A 17,166-nucleotide genomic window follows, 5' to 3' on the forward strand; every position below is an offset into this window, starting at 1 on the left:
TTTTTTTTTTTAATCCTTAGCATAGTTGTTTTTATTTTTTAACAATGGAATAATTGTGTATCAATACCCTCTCTTGGGATGTATAATATATTGCTATTGTTAGAATGTTTTTTTCTTTTTTTAATTTCTATGTTTAATGTTGGAACAAAAACAATTAATGCAACAAATTTGTGCTTCAGTTTCGTTCTACATCCCTAGAGCCAGTTTGATTCTGGGAACTGGGGGCGATTCCCGGCTGTGTTCCTGCTGAGCTTTTCCTTGCGTGTCCCACTGGAAGGAGCGCCCAGAGCAAAGCCACGACTCGCATGGGAGACTGTGTGACAAACGGGCTGCAAATGCTTAAGGAACCCCCGAGGAGGAAACGGATGCTGTCCCTGGGGAGATGGATGTCATGATTTCTTTTGTGGATCTATTGGTGTCATTTTTAGTGTTTTAGTGATTTTAGTTTAAATCATGAGAGATTTGCTCAGATGTGCAGCACAAACAGGACTTGTTCACATAGTTTATTTACTTGAGACGTTTACTAATTGATTTGTTTAATTTAATTGAATGAAATATGTATTTTTGCTTCCATCTAGCTACCAATCAACCAACACCAAATGATAAACAACTGAGGTTCTACACATAGACACTATAAGAAAACTTAGCTATTTTCTGTTTTTTTTTTTCTGGAAAAATTGGGTTTCATTTCCTCAAATCACACTAAAAATGACAGTTGTTTTTATTTAGCTCTGTCTAATTAAAAATGGTTTTGGGCTGGAAACTATGTGCAAATATTAACATTCTATATACGAAAATGTTTCTAAATATTTTAGAAAAAGCTCTTAAAAAATCCAAATAAAACGGTTGATTTTTAAAAGTTAAAGCAGATATTCTGTAATAGAAATATATTTTAAAAATCTTAATCAGTTTTATTTTGCTGGGCTAAGGCCAGAAAAGGCTCTTTGAATTGTAAAAGTTGCAAATTCTTGATCTTTGGCAATCATGACAAACCAAGCTGGATGATAATCCAGGTTTATCTTGACACATTCACACAGAATATATATAAAAAAATCTACAGCACACAGTTACATGATTTCCCTAACCACCATTTATTTTAAGGCTCGTGTGGAAATCCTTAGCAGGCGTACAAATACAGTAATTTTTAAGGGTGCTGTAATATGGTGTACATCTTCATACCTTAAAATCAATCAAAAATATATAAAACAATTTTTTTCTATTGACATTTAGCATCATTTGAAATAAAAATGGCTCATAATGCTGTAAAAGAAAACTTTCCATTTCAGTAGTTGTGTACGGGTAATTTTTTTTTTTTTTTGAGAGTGATGGGTGGGACAGTTTAAAGGAAATAAAACAATACATTTGTGTCAAGACAACAAATGCAGCTTTGAAAAACATCAAATATGTGGGCAAATTATGTTACAAACTCTGAAATGAGACAAAACAGGACTGTGCAGAAGTCTTAGCTAACAGTATTGTTAATGTTGTAATCTTTGTGTCATCAGAAATAACACGTTTGTCAACAAGAAACAAATAAATAACAAGACAGAAAAATATCCTGAATAGTTAAAATAAAATGTTTTTACAAATGGCATATTCTATGCGTCAAGAAATCGGTGAAATGATTCAAGAGAGCCACCTAGAGGCCATGATAAAAATTATGGCATCATTACTTCAACCACAGCAGGGTTATGACATCTTTTTAAATTGTTTTTAATTATATTGTAGCTTTATTTTGTTGTGACATTTTGTTTGTCTACTTCTGTTAATTTAATGAATTTTTATGGTATGTCGCTTAGTTTATAAACAACAGTTAAATATTGCTCAGTGTCTGTTTAGCTTCTATAAATTACAGGAGTAGTTCTTGTTCTTCATACTTTGGTTCATTTTTAGGTGCAGAATTCAAAGAGGTCAAATTATTGATTATGTATACATTGATTGGATAATGAATACTCAACAGAACATGCCATTTTGAAAAAAATTACTCAATGTCTTACAACTTTTAATGTCGCCAATCCGTGGGCTAAGGGCCCGGCGCCATGGAGGAGTATGGAGTGCCGTAATTGAAATGCTTGTGTGAGGGGTAAAAAAAAATCGATTTCACATCAGTTGGAATGGCTAATAAATAAAAATAAATATCAATTCATGAACACACAAACGAAGGACATAGATCTATAATTTTAGGATGAATTAGTCAGTTTAGTTCCTGTTACTTATTATTTCAGTAAACAAAAATGTTTTCTCAATTTCAGTTTTTGTTATTTTGTTAATTTTAGTTAAGTATAATAACTTTGCACCACACACTCTTTGACTTTTGGTACCTAAACGGAATAGAAACATTATCCCTGTTTCTGTCACTCACAGCTTTCTTCTGACTCTGACTAGTCCCACTATGCTTCAAGAACTCAATTAGTTATTCTACCGGCTTGTTTTTTAATTAGTCATTGATTTTATTGAGTGATATTAACATGCACTTTGGTTCATCCATGTTTCCTTTTGGGCAGCATTTCAAGATGCATTTTTCCTTTCATTCCCTGGGCTGCAAACACACAAACTGGAAAGCTCCAGACGATTTCAGACAAACAACCAAAGCTGCTCCCCGATCTCTCTACAGCAGCCGTCGCTCCAGATGGACAGATTAAGAAGTTTCTCTCTCTCAGACGGGGCTTTGAGGGAGGACTGTAGGTACGGAGGTAGAAAAAAGGTGACAAAAATAACTGAAGCACTCCAAAGTCTGCAGCCAGACCTTTGAATCTGAATATTCTTCATGTGGCACTGGAAAATTCAGGATTGTCTCCTACGGAGAAGTGTCTCACACCAATAATGGAGTTCTTGTTCTCACTCCATCCGTGTCATAATTGGTTTCCCGAGCAAGAAAACACATATCTCACAGGAAAACAATGTGAAAAAGAAGACTGTCTAGGTCTTTCCAAAATAAATCCCATCAATCCTCTCTTCAGGTTTTTACAGAACTGCCTCAAAGGCAGGTGACAGCAGAAAAAACCAAGCTGCCACGAGTTTTATGTGTCAGTGCAGGGTGGAGATTCAGGAAGAATAGACAAACCTTCAGAGAGACCAGGAGAGATGTGAACGCTAATTACGAGTCAAACACTGAAACCGGTTTTTGAAGTACAGCAGGCCGTTTTTTGTACGTGTGGCGTCAGAGGAAGCTGGAGGGTAGCGAAACTTGGCGTATGTCTTGTCGCTTTCTGACTGGGTGACCCATGGTAGTTTGATTTTGGTTGCGTGATTGATGATGACGTCGTCACAGGAACCAACGTGGAGAGATCCAAGGCCGTCGATGAAAAACTCTAAAAAAAAAAAGAAGAAGAAAAGAGAACTCAGAACATCGAATCATTCATCATTTTGGTTTGTCTTTTCAATAATATCCAGCCCATTCTCACTCCCAACTCGTCATATATTGACGCATGGGACAGTCCGTCCTCGTCACATGTTGACGCACAGGGTACCCCTTTCGCGTCAATATGTGACGCGAGGTGTTTTACACTATGGCTTACCGTAATTTTTGCCCTAAACCTAACCAAATCGTTGGGTTTTGAAGGTTCGGCAGCGGTTACGAGAACCCTTCGCGTCAAAAATCCACGTAAAACATGTGACCTGCCCAAATTGTCAACATGTGACGCTGAAGGACCCTGCCCAAGTCGTCAATATGTGACGCATGGTCAGAAATTGTCCTAACTCGTCAATATATGACGAGTTGGGAGTGAGAATGTGTTGTAATATCACATATTCCTATATGAGATAGTAAGCAGATTTGCTTAATTACATATTACATATTGCACTGATTGGTTCTTCTCTATCCTAGGAATGCTGTGGTTGGATGAAAACAATCGGTATGTGGTGTGTGGAAATTTTGCGCAATATTCTCCCTCTAAGTGTTTTGTACATCATGTGCTGGAGCATCCGGGTGGCGGCAAGCACAGACATTTCAGATATTCTGTCAGAGTTAAGCATGTCAGTCACATATTTAGCAACTGAGTGTGACATAAATGCTCTACACCACAAACTTTTGTTTTTTTTAGATATGCACTCATATTAGTGCCACAAACGTAGCACCACAGAAATGAAGTATATGAGCAAAACTGCATAAAAAGTGTAGGTGTCAACACCTACATCTCCCCGGAGTGTGATACTCATGCACTGCAGAGAGGATGTGCAAGTTAAATTTGAATTGTTTGTCAAAGTTTAAAATAACTACTGTTTCATCTGCAGCTGTTGCCTCAAAGCTTTTCTAAAAATATCACAGTGAACACTATGTTCACTATGATAACACTATGAGAACATTAGGTGAACCCTATTTTTAGTCAGCATCGTGTATTCAAATGTGGTTTAAATGATCCAGAAAGGAATAAAATGCACATATTTTGCTGTTTTGATAATAAATTTGATCTCAGTGTTTTTACTGTACTCACCCAGGTGAGCTACCCTGGCGAGACGGGGGTCAAAGCCGACCTGCTGGACTTTATCCGTGCGAGCTAAGAAGAAATTAATGACCCCATCCGTCACAACGCAGTTAGGAAATCCCTCAATTGTGTGATGAAATCCTCTTCTCATGTGCAAACAGTCTCCGTCTTCCTCTCCTGGCTCGATGGAGATGGTTTGTCGATAAGTAGCTGTGTACCCTGTAGCTTCTCGCACTGCACCCCCAACCTACAAAAACACAAGAATGGAAAACATGGAGTCAAATCTCTGCGATAAAACTTTATAGACTCATTTTGAGCAATAATTTATCTTCCAGAGCACCAACCAGATCCAGAGTGGTCCTCTCTAAAACATCTACAAGCTTCTCCAGCTTGGTATTGGCCGTGAAGAGAAAGTCATCATCCACCCAAAGCACATATTTGGTTGTGACCTGGGAAACAGCCAGGTTTCGTCCAGCAAACCAACCCTACAACACAAGAGGTTTGAGCTCTACAGACTCAGAGAGAATTAGCTGCAACAGTAGAGAAAGACCAGCTTGCTTACCTTCCCAAAAGGCATGATGTACTGCTCGATGTAAGGCCCAGAAATGGTTTTTGGGTTCTCACTGTCATCAGCAATTACTATCGTGACTGCGGGATAGTATTTTCTGATACTGTCAATAAGGTTTTGAAGCTTTTCATAACGCAGGAAGGTCTTTGTTGCTATGGTAACAAGCGCACTGACGTTGTACTCTGCAGAGGTTAGACAGACTTTATGTTAAGCACTCTTTCTGCAGAAATCACAAATAAAAAGATCATGCTACTGTACCTTCCTGAGGTCCAGTGTTGTAAAGTTTTGGAGTTACTCCATGACGGATCTTGATGCTGAAGGCAGCTTGATGACCTTCTGTCTCAAGCTCCACTAAGGGACAAAAAAAAATGTGATTCGTTTCCTCTCTACAGACAGATCTATTTTGGAAAATAACGACCCCTTTAAATGCAGTGCTAGTTAAAAACTTCACATCCACTCACTATGGACAGGTACATTTTCCTTTGTGCTATTAGAGATGCATTTGAACAGTATAAAATATTTTAAAAATATCAAGGATCAAACCATCATAAATCATCTTAGAATAGTTTCATTGTGCGCGAACTGAAGGAGGATTTTATACAAATATAAAATTGGGAAAAACTGTAATTAATTTGATGACATTTTTATCAATAACCACTTCTAAATCTGAAGAGGTCTTACCTGTGTCTGCAGTGTTGGGATGAAACATTGTGTTTGTGTAGGTGACAAACTGCAGCTGTCGGTTCAAGTTCAGCAGCAAACTGCTGGACAGACTCATATGCATCCCTCCATCACCTTTTATTTTCACTCCCTCCACTTCTGCTGCTACGTTTAGTGTTCCTAGTGTGGCAGTAATGTTTATCTGCAGCAGGATGGAAGATGAAATGGAAAAAGTTACAGAAATCCACAAATCTGGACAGCAGAAAATAAAACAGGAGGATACTCACTGTGTAATGGTCTCTGGGTAGGTCGTGTAAGGCCAAGCCTGGAACGACAAGTTAGTTGTTTTAATTTGACTTGCAGGAGTTTTCGGTTTTTCAAAACAGCGACAGATGCTGCTTTGGGAAATTTCTCAGTCAGTTGTAAAGATTACTTCACTAACAAACAATGCAGAAAAAACTTTTTGATACAAGAATCCTGTTTGAGAAAAATGAAGTGTCATGATCCCTCCAGTTTTTTCCTGTAATTGTTTTTGTTCTTCTTTAATGAACAAACATACCGACCATACCCAGTTTGTGTCTGTGATTTGGTTTGAACTCTACCTCGCCAAATGTGACAAAGGGGAGACAGGATGGAGTCCTGACTTTACCTAACACAGATAAGTTGGGCAGTCCTGATTGAAGCTTCATGCAGCATCGTTGTTATCAACTGAGACAGTACAGACATGATGGCATCTGGTTTTAAATTCTCCTGCTTTCTCCCAGAACATACAATATATTAGCATTTGACAATATTTTAAAGAACACATGAAATTTAAGTTGTTTTTTTATGAGATAGTAATAATCATATTGAAGCATTTTTACAATAATCTTTCACGTTGAGTTTTAGGGGAAAAAAACAACTATTATTTATTGATACCTTCGTCCCATTGATACAGACTTCTTGTAGTTTTTAAAAGTGTCTTTTGATTACACTTTATTTGAAGGGTTTGCACAAGACTGACATGGCACTGTCATAAACATGACATAACACCTGCCATGAACATGACAAAAGAGAAAGGAGCAGGTGAAATATTCCCCAAGAAATTTTTGTAAGTCATGTTTGTGTTACTATTTTCTCCAGGTGAAGGAGAGTGTGAGGGGACAGGTAAGTGGGGAAGGGAGAGCAGGAATCAACATCCACCAACTGAGTTAACAAGTTATGATTTAGACAACTATTGTTGTCAAATGTAAAACTAGTATTTAATCTATTTATTTATTAATAAACTTCTTGCAAACATCCACAAACCACAGTGTCTGGTTGGAAAAAATTTTTAAATGCTCATTAAGTGAAAATATACATTCATATGCCTAAAACTAGACATTAAATGATGCATTCTGAATAACAGGCTGTATGAACTTCTGCCAAACAAATATTTGATCAGAAATAATTACATTGCACTTTATAACAACCAGTCAAGTTTACTAGACATTTGTCTGCCAGTCTACCAACTGGCATTGGTAGACTGGTATTGTCTACCAATGCCAGTCTACAAGAATGGAATGCATCATTCTTGGAATGGTTTTTAAATAAATGCTGAATTAAGATCACATTGTTGTTTGATTATTTGTTTTTGTTCCTTTTTTTAAGTGACCACAGTGGATTGAGTCATCACCCGCTATGAGAATGTCCAGAAGAGATTCACCAAGTTGGAATTCATGAAAAGGCTTTCACCATGATTAACGTTGAGTACAACCATTGCAAGAACAGCTATAATTTCTGAGAGCTGCTTCCAGGAAATTAAGACAAGAAGATGATCTCCCTGTTTTCAAAGCGTTACAGGAAGGCCATAACAAAGGAGATAGCTGACACAATCGAAGCAAAAAGTGTTAGGACTGTTGAAAGAACCTTTTTTCTTAAGTTAAAGAATAAATAATTCTGTTTTAGTTTTTCAATCAGTATTTCAGACCCTTTGTTTGAAGAACAAGTAATCCTTTGTTATATTTGTACAAAGCGTTCGTTCTACAGCTGTGGTGGTAGTTATAAATAGTTCAGAGTTTTCCACTTGACGGAAGACTTAATATTACTGACTGTCAGTATAGCATTTGACACTCTAAAAACACTTAATAACATCATAACCGATGCTACTTGTTTCATTTATTTGAGGTAAGAGTTAATATTAATGATAGGTATTTTCTCAACCTATATAAAAAGAACCACAGACAACGTTACTCAGTTTTCAACCAAATTCTTGCAAGAATTGAGAAGGCACAGAGGATCAGCTCCTACAAGCCGATCTCCTTGCGTTCTGCCATTCTGCTGCAGAACTTGTCTTTTTATTAGCAGAGAAAGGGAGTGAATGGAAAGTGGGAGAGTGATCTTAACAAAAAGGGGGCTACCCTGATAACAAGGAAGGGAAACAGGAACTAAATTCTACACACAGACAGTTAGAGGCAACTAAGGAGTATCTCAGGAAGGGCCCCTAGAGAAGCGCCTGTGAAAACATGCTTGAGGTCAAGGAAAGGTTAGTTATGTCTTACACACAGTTTAACAAGTTCCTCCTCTCTGGGGTGAGAACACTAAACCTTAAAATAAAAAACAACTGGTAATATAAAACTACTAATGTAAGAAAAATAACAAAACATAATAATTCTAACAATTAATGATACTATAATAACACTTAATAACATCTTCATAACTGTTGCTACTTGTTCCAATTGATGTAAGAAGAATTATTAATGACTTTATTATTCAATGATTTGACAGTGCAATAAAGCTTAATGAAATCTTTATTGTTGGTTCTACTCGTTCCACTTTATTTCCGGCAGGTGGAAATATTAATGACTGTGTTGTTAAAGCTTTTGACAGTGTAATAACACTTGATGACATCTGTAACTAGCCCAATGTTTAGGGAGAAATATTAATCTCACAATTATAATGATCTCGAAACGGTCACAATTAAAACTAACAACAAATAATATTGTAATGTAATAATACTCAAAGATACTCTTGCAATGAACAAATACTAAAAACACAGTGAATGCTTCTTATTATAATTGTCTTGTTGCAGATTACCAGTCACACTGGTGTAGAGTTTTGCAGCTCCCTTTTAAAATCTGGACTGATTGAAATTACTTTAAAAGACTAGATAAAAGTCAGACTTTTTGAATCCAAATATTTTAAAACATTGAGAAATGACTCAAGACTTTTACACAACATGAGTAGAGATGTCGGGTAAAGTAATACCTGGGATGATGATTGTTTTCAGGGGCCGTACTTCCACCCCCTGTGTTGGATATTGCAGGGGATTGTTGGCCTCGGCGATGATGAGCGTGTCTGCAGCAGTCTTGGATCTGATGAGGAAGGTTTTTGATCAAAACTATGCAAAAAGCAATCAGATCATCTTGAAACCAACTCTTTACGAGAACAAGCAAAGATTATGTTTAAAATCCAGTTGGGTTTGTTTGCTCTTTGAAAATGGCTGCGGGCAGCAGAGTGTATAGAGGTAGAGTGGCAGCCTGTTAGCCTGTTAGCCAGCGTTCAATTCCTGACTCTAGGACACCTTCGTCTTTATCTATTTCCTGTCTGAGCTGCTGCAAATAAAAACCACCAGTGCCACAACAACCTTCTAAAAAACAAGCCTGAAACTGCAGAACGTAGCACCTATAACCAATGAAACACTAAAGACAGCTTTATATTAAATATATAAACCTGAATCATAAATACACTTTTATGAACGGAGACATGCAGTGTCACTGTCACTTCAACAAGGCTTTGTATTTCCTGTTTTCATTCCAGGTGAGAAAACAGTTCATGTCATCAACCCTTTTGTCTGATTTGAACAGACTGTTAATTATGTAACTCATTATTGACTAGATGCTGTTGATATTTTATGTCTACAGAGTTTCCTATTAGATATATTCAACATAAATTGTTAATGGAAAATAAATTGTTTAAGTATTATGATCCTATCTTTTTAAGTTCTTCTACCCATCAAAAAACTGTCTTGTTGTCTTTTAATTTGATATTTAAAAACACCAAATATTACCCATAAGCCATCAGAATAATCAGTATAATTTTATCAGTGTAATGTTCTCTGTTTTTCCACATAATTTAGTTGATCGCTTGATTTTGGTAAATATGGCCGGTATTTCTTTCTTTTTTTTTACAAGATATTTCTGTGTTTTTCTGTCTCTATGGATGAACAAACAAAAATAATAATAAGTGCCCTAATGAGTTTTGTTCCCAGGCTTCACTGTAACTTCCTTATTTACCTCAGTTGGAAACCTCTGTACTCTTTAGCTCGTCTCATCTTCATTTCCTCCAGCTCAGAGGCGTCAAAGGCCGTGTGCAGAGAGTGAGCTGACACCCGTGGGAACAGCAGCTGGGCGAAGGGCAGGTTTACTCCTGGACTCTCACCCTCACAAACGCACCCATTGCGTGCCAGCAAGCTGAGTGGACAACCAAATTCACATAGTAGATTTTGATTCACACATGAGGTAAAATGAATTCATGGTACCAAGAATACAAGCCTTACCCTGCTACACTTTTCCTGATATGAAAGGGGACGCTGCTTAACTGATGGTCCAGTTCTGGCAGCCTCTCCTCCAGGTGCCTCTCCACTGTCGGCCCTAGATGCTGCCACACGTCCACCGTGTTGTAGGCACGAGTGGGCCATGAGTGGAGGAGAGCCAGGACCAGCACCACAGACACCAGGATGGCGAGCAGCACCGTCTTTCTCAGGGACCGCATACTGAAACCTGTCGCGCAAGGTGTAGACAGGTGACCCATTAGTTGCTTAATTGTCAAGTACACACCCTATGAGACACCCTGCAATATCCAACACAGGGTGTGCCACTCAAGAAACCTCAGTGGAATTCAAAACGTTAACGAAACAGTGAACTACAAAAGCTGGGAACTATTATGATTAACTCTCACACAGACAGGAAATGGAATCTGTAATCTAATTTTATGTGTAAACAGAGAAAATGTGTGTAATCAGCCATTATTGTCTCAGAGATAAAAAGCAAAAACTCAGTGAGGATTGGGTTTTTATAACTGTAATGGATGTTTTCCTCTCAAAGCTAGAAGAAAACTGGTTTCAGACACCTTTGTACCTCCATATGCTTCATTATGGAGATGTTCTATGTATGAATGCTTCTGCCAAATGTCTTCATTCATTACACATGTAAGCACCATGTGTAATGAATTTCAATGAAACACTTTTTTGAACCAAGGAAACAGTATAAACAACACTGTCACTATGCAGCCTGGTGTGATATGAGTATTTTCTATACTTATGTGTTATTACACAATCAGCAGTTTGATTTCTAAGAACTTTCCTCCTATGGGTGAAAATAACAGAGAGGTTTTTATTTGTATGTGTCATTTTAACTCATGATTCAGTTGAATTTGTTGACAATTCAGTTATTTTGTATTTTGTCGCTTTCATAGCATTTAAAATGTTCAGTTGATAAATTGATATTATTTCAACTTATAACTTGGTTTTACTTGGATTTTCAAACCACTTTCTAAATAAAAATTTCTTATGAATTTTTATTTACATTATTAATCTTAATTAGAAACAAAGATGGCATCACTTGAACAAGCAAGAGAAAAGCTCTGAGGTAATATTAGCCATTTTGAAACAATTGTTTGAAAAGCAAAAGAAAAAACTGTTTTAAGAAAATAAACTATCTGATCGTTTATTTATTCTCACATTTGTCTTATATTCTGTCAAATGCTGAGATTTGTGTATTTAAATATGGAGATGGACTGTTTCCTGCAAAAACAGTTTTTCAGGAAATTGTTTTCTCACCTTCCTGAATGTGATCGTCCTGAAAAAACAATTACCTTTTTTTTTCTTTACAGGAAAAACTGCCTCCTGTTTTTTCAGGAAACCATAAATACAACAATGCTGCTCAAAGTGACAAATGTCATTCTGTAAAAATAGTTTTTGCCTGGACAACTTTCTCTGTGAAAAGAAAATTCATGTTGCATCCTCATTTGACATCTGCAGTATTGTTATTATTTTTAGGAACTCTAGTAAAGACTTGGTTACATGTCCAATCCTTCAGGCCAGTTTGAATAATTATATTTTCCCATTAGCCAAGCTGGGAGATGAGTGTTGGAATCACTGGTCCAGAAACCCAGTCAGGTTGACTGGGAGGTGACAGATCCAGATCTCAGTAAGGTGTTCTGCTTCTTCTTCTAAAGTGTTTAAGTTGGTTCTACTGATGATCAATACAATCTTTGAGTGAAGAATAATCGATATAGTGATGTAAATAACATCTGAAGTCTAACAAATACACTTTGGACTTGTAATAAAACCATAGATTGTGAGACTGAATTTAAATAAACATACTTTGTATCATTTACTATGTGTTGTGCCTGACTAAATATAGACAAATAGTCCATATTAAAGACTAGTTGTGTTTATTGTTGGCATATTTTTATCTTTTGACAGCATTTTAACAGTTAACCATGTTGACACAAAGAAATTTGCATCTGGTTTCATTTATTTTCTTGACCAGCTTTGTTACTCTTTTTTATTCCCTCACCATTCTAGTTCCTCGCAGCCACACATTTTTTCTAGCAAACCACAATAAGGTCTTTATCCTCTCAATGTGACCAACAACAACAAAAAAAGGAATAATCTGCTTGTGAGCTTCAGTGCTTCGATCGGTCATGTTGTCCATATACAGTATAGCTCTGTTTATTAAGAAAGCCTGTGAGAATTCACCCATTTGTGAAAGCAATTAAGAAAACGCAACATAACCAAACAGAATCCATTACAAGCCTCCAGATGTGACGTAGTGTGAATGGAGCACAACACAAGCCTCTGTGTTGTCGGGTCTGAGAGACACTCTTCTTTTGAACAGATGCCTGCAGCACAGCTCAGGCTACAGTAATCATTACACAACATAGACTGCATTTTAGAAAAACTCAATCTACTCAAATTTTTACCTCAGTGGCTCGATCCAGTCAGAGAATTATTAATCTTTGTTGGGAGGAACCAGCATTTCCAGAAACCAAGCAGGCAGTGATGTGTACGTCTGAGTTTCTGCTCCATCTGCAAGTAAGTTAACAAAACAATCAACCCAGTTATTCTGGAAGTTCACTATCAAAAGCAGAGTAACTTAGTTAGTTTTTATTACTTGATTGATTTCACAATTAACTTTATCATAGTTCTAATCTGATAAACATGCAGAAATCTTCTTACTGCTAAGTAGCAGAGGGTGCTCGTAGAAAACATAAAAAATGCATGCCTCAGGTTGATTTTTAATAGATTGTTTAGACACTTTAGTTAATGCACATTAATATAAATTGACAGCCATTTTCCTCATTCCATGTGTCAGGATGATTTGAGTTCATACTCCTGTCCAGGAAACAGGGCATGGTTTACTCTGTCCTGTTTCCTGCCAGCTCTGCCAGCTGTTTCTCGTCCTCTAATTTCCTTTGCTTGCCCTTTCCCTCAGCTATCCTGCCTCACATGTAACTCTTAACTCTTCTGCTTCCTTTGCTGCTTTCTCTTCTCTCCACACTATAAAGTCTAGCTACCCTGACTTACAGAAATTAGTTAACTTTATTAGGCTAACAATAAAATGCACTATCGTCTTAATATATATGAAGTGAAAAACACAACACATTTATTGTTTAGAGTGAACATTACTTTACTTAGAGTTAAGCTCACTCGTAAACAGTAAGTTACCAGCATCTCTTTCACTGTGCATTTAAAGAAGAAGTGTGCATGTGCAGATCAAATAAAACAGAAATGTCTCAAAATAATCTTAAGATGTTTTCTAAATTTACATAGTCCAGCGGCTGACCTTGAGATGGCAGCAGTTAATGTAAACCCAACTTAGCATAGCGCAAATCATAATATATTTATATTTTTTTCAATTTCAGCGAGTATGGCAGTAACTTCGATCTGCTGCTACAGTTTGTGCTGAGCTCCGTTATGATGTGAAGAGCTGAAAGCTATAGCTACTGGATGTACAGACAAAACAGATATTGATCATTCCCTTTAACTGCTTGAGTATTCCTACAACACACACCACTGGAAAGTGATGTCGGCAGGACAGAAAGTTTACAGCATTTCCCTGTTGAAATGTAATGTTTTTGTTTGGTTTCATCACAGGATTGGGACACTGATTAATCTAGTCAGGATGCTGAGTGTTTAGTAGATTTAAATAGTAATTCTGGTTTACTAAGTTAAAAGTACATCTGAAGTAGTTCAGATGTACATCTTGCAAGTCATCCTGGCAAGATGTCAAGCAAGTACATCCTGCTTGAGTTTAGTTCCTTAAACTCATCTGTAAGTGTATTCCACAAAGGTTGCGCTAATGGGTATAACTTTAAATATGTAGTTCTCTACTTGTTTTTTTTTTTATTACAATCAGTTTGCATACTTTTTAATGGTATCTAATTGGATTTTACTTAAGCTATCTGGATTGCATTATTCTCCACTGATTTTTCTGTTACTCAGCCCTTTTCCTCACTCCGTGTCTCAGGTTGATTTTTCATACATTGGTTAGACTATAACCAAATCATCTGCTACCAACGCAAGTTTTCTTTGTGTTAATTCTTATTATTGGCTTTGCTCTCCCTGCATGCAAAACTTTGGGTCATCCATTACACTCCAAACATGACAATAAGCACTCAAATATATTGGTTTTAGCATCAAATTATTGTTGTTGCTAAAGAAAATAAAACCTGATGAAAAATGTAAGGGAGAATTATTTTTATTTATTTATTTTTAACAGAAATTAGGCTGATGTTACAATTCAACATTAAAAGGAAGTTAGTGAGTAAAACTCCAATGTAAAAATGGGGAAAGGAGTAAATGAGTAAAAAATAAAATAGGAATATTAGATTTTAATAAGGGCAAAAACAGGACGATATGCCTTTGTCAGTTTGGTGTCACAATCAACACCAAGTATGCCTGCTGGTGAGAAGTGGCTCACAGGCAGGAACTGAGGAGCATTGTTGGGATATTCTGAGGGTTCCTCCCAAAGTGGCAGAATCACTGCTCATTTGGGTCCATCTTTCTAACGCCACATCCCATCCACCGACCGACATCTGTGATAAAAATGGGAGGATAACGCAGTTCTCCGTCCTTCCGAAACAGCGGGGCTGAAATGCCAATCGGCAAGCAGCAAGCAGGCCCATTAGCCTATACCTTTAACGGTGAAAAATACTGCAGGGGAGCTCCATGTAAAAGGCGAATGCACGCTTTACATTCTAAACCCACTTGACAAATGCAACCTCACCCCTCATTTAGGCAATCTCTTGCACACAAATACATTTTTTTTCTTGTGTGTTGCTTAAAAAAAATGACTGAATGTTCATCTGGAGCTCGAAGCATCGTCAAAAACATCCTCCTGAGAACGGGCCCTTTTGTCTTTAATCAGTGGCTTATTATTGAAGGAATTAAAATGAACGGGCTCCTCACCTCAATTAAGACGCGCTCCAAGACGTGTCACCTCCCTGCTGCACATTGCGCTCCCCTGTGATGACGGATCCGTTCCGCGGCGGTCTGATGGAAGTAAAACCAGATATAGGGAGCAAACGGGGTAGACTGATAATAAGGCGGCCGCCGCACATCGCAGCACACAGCAGCAGCAGCAGCAGCAGCAGCACTCTGTGGATGGACGAATGCTCCCCCTGCAGCAACAGCGGCTGCAGCGCAGCGGAGAGGCACCGCACCTACACGCCGAGAGCCAGAGGGATGTCTGAGCTGCACAAGCTCCAGCCTACCCTGACAAATGGAATGCTAATTTATTTTGAATTGCTCAGACTGGAGCGTGTTCACCTCAAAAGCATAAAATGCTTAAAAAAAAAAAAAAAAAAAAAAACACACAAAAAACCACAAATCGCTTTTGTTGTAGCAATGTGTACAGTCAGAGTGTACCCTGGCCAATCCCTTCCTTCTGCTACTCTGCACACAACCCCCCACTCCACATACACAGCCCACTCAACTCAAGATGGGTGTGGCTGTCAATAAAGTAGAATATGATTGTAAATGTAATTGAATGACAGATTCCCATCCTACCCTGAGCCTACTTTGAAATGTGTTTCGGCCTTTTCAGAGCAGCTCAGTTCCACTTACCAGCTGTTTTTGGTATGTAGTAAGAACAATGGAAATACATGACCCCTTAATGAACAGAGTACTTTCATGTTATTTGTACTTAAAGGGTCAGTATTATGTAAAAGTGCCTTTTTTTTAGCTTTACATCAGGTTAGGATACTATTCCCTCATAAACAAGAATCAAAGTGTTACTTTGATTCTTTCATGCATGTTTGAGAAATCCTTTAAGCGTCGCCTTCGAGAAGCAGTTCCTCCTCTTAGATGTGGTTTCCAAGCTTCTGAGCCTCTGCATTAAAGACCACCCCTCCACAATGACTTCCTCGCTCAGCTCCTTCAGACTAGCCAGCAGCAATTAGCAAAGACCTAGTGGAACTGCACATCTGCTGACCTAATTATCCCAGCTACTGAAAGCAGAGTGCCAGAAAGAGCAAGAGTTTCTTAAAGAGACAGAGGCTCAATTTCAAGGAGATAAATTCTGAAGTCCAATTTCCTTTCAAGTTATATTTAATAAATGCAGCATTTTTATAACAACTGACAGTAACATTTGTTGGGAATCAGACTTCTGGGAACCAAAAATGTTCCAATCACACACAGTGACATAAAAATCGTTGGGAATCAGAATTTGCACCAATATTTGCTTTATGGAATTATTAATAACTGTAATCAATAGATTACTCTGAATTAAATTATTAATAAATTTAAATGTTTTAGTTTAATTGGAGTACCTATTCCAGTATCTCTGGAATCATAAGCCAATCTCAGTTTCTTCACACAGCTATGGCTGTTCACTGACTCACTTATTTCTAATCAAGTCTGAGAATTTATGAACAAAATAACATCCAATCAGATTAATGAACAAACAATGGAAAAATGAAGTGGAACACTGACAAATTTATTTTAAAACTAACTAACTAATTAAACAAGAAAACAAAGGGAAAATCAGATATGCAGAACCAAATCTGATTTGTGTTTGTCCCCCTTTACGGATGAGTGTGATGAGGTAGAGGGAGAAAAACAAAACAAAAGAGATGGAGGATGTCAGGTCATATTCTAGACTCAGACCTGTCCAAAACATGAGACAAAACGTTATAAAGCTCCACATGTTGCAGCTAAACTCTAAGATAGACAATGTGTGTGTGGAGAAATCAAGGAAGGAAGAGAAAAGGAAGCAGGAGGCAGAGTGGGAGAAGAGAGTAGGTGAATACTACACTTAATTAAATTCTGGATCCAGACAGTCTAACATGTGGCAGAATCAAAACAGCAAAGCAAAAACATAACATAAGAATAACACAGAATATAACCAGCAAAATATTAAGCAAGCATGCAACAGAGAAGCGATTCACAAAAACACCTAATTCAGCCCAGATACGTGACGGTCTTGCTTTTTTGTTGAAGTCAGTCAGGTTCAAGCAGTGTTCAAAAATCCAAACATGGAAGGAAAAGCA

General features: G+C 37.5%; 1 protein-coding gene across 1 annotated transcript; it reads right to left on the minus strand.

Annotated features, from left to right (window-relative positions):
* Positions 1–1,067: 1,067 nt before the first annotated feature.
* Positions 1,068–15,491, minus strand: LOC102235034 (beta-1,4 N-acetylgalactosaminyltransferase 1-like). The gene is made up of 12 exons (XM_005799840.3): positions 15,086–15,491; positions 12,598–12,703; positions 10,169–10,391; positions 9,906–10,082; positions 8,878–8,984; positions 5,940–5,977; positions 5,674–5,854; positions 5,251–5,343; positions 4,987–5,174; positions 4,769–4,909; positions 4,434–4,671; positions 1,068–3,311 (listed from the first exon to the last, which is right to left on the minus strand). Exons 3-12 carry the CDS (start codon positions 10,381–10,383, stop codon positions 3,094–3,096), a joined length of 1,596 nt encoding a protein of 531 aa, XP_005799897.1. The 5' UTR covers positions 10,384–10,391; positions 12,598–12,703; positions 15,086–15,491; the 3' UTR covers positions 1,068–3,093.
* Positions 15,492–17,166: the final 1,675 nt, after the last annotated feature.

The sequence above is a fragment of the Xiphophorus maculatus genome, chromosome 20 (genome assembly GCF_002775205.1).
Source record: "Xiphophorus maculatus strain JP 163 A chromosome 20, X_maculatus-5.0-male, whole genome shotgun sequence".
Taxonomy (NCBI): Eukaryota; Metazoa; Chordata; class Actinopteri; order Cyprinodontiformes; family Poeciliidae; genus Xiphophorus; species Xiphophorus maculatus.

What these genes read in the sequence shown, in the direction of transcription:
- LOC102235034 (XM_005799840.3), bottom strand. Translation starts at nt 10,383, where the DNA reads ATGCGGTCCCTGAGAAAGACGGTGCTGCTCGCCATCCTGGTGTCTGTG. An exon ending in GAAAACAATCATCATCCCAG is followed by an intron (nt 5,978 to 8,877) that starts GTATTACTTTAC and finishes TTGTCGTTCCAG; the next exon opens with GCTTGGCCTTACACGACCTA. An exon ending in CAACACTGGACCTCAGGAAG is followed by an intron (nt 5,175 to 5,250) that starts GTACAGTAGCAT and finishes TAACCTCTGCAG; the next exon opens with AGTACAACGTCAGTGCGCTT.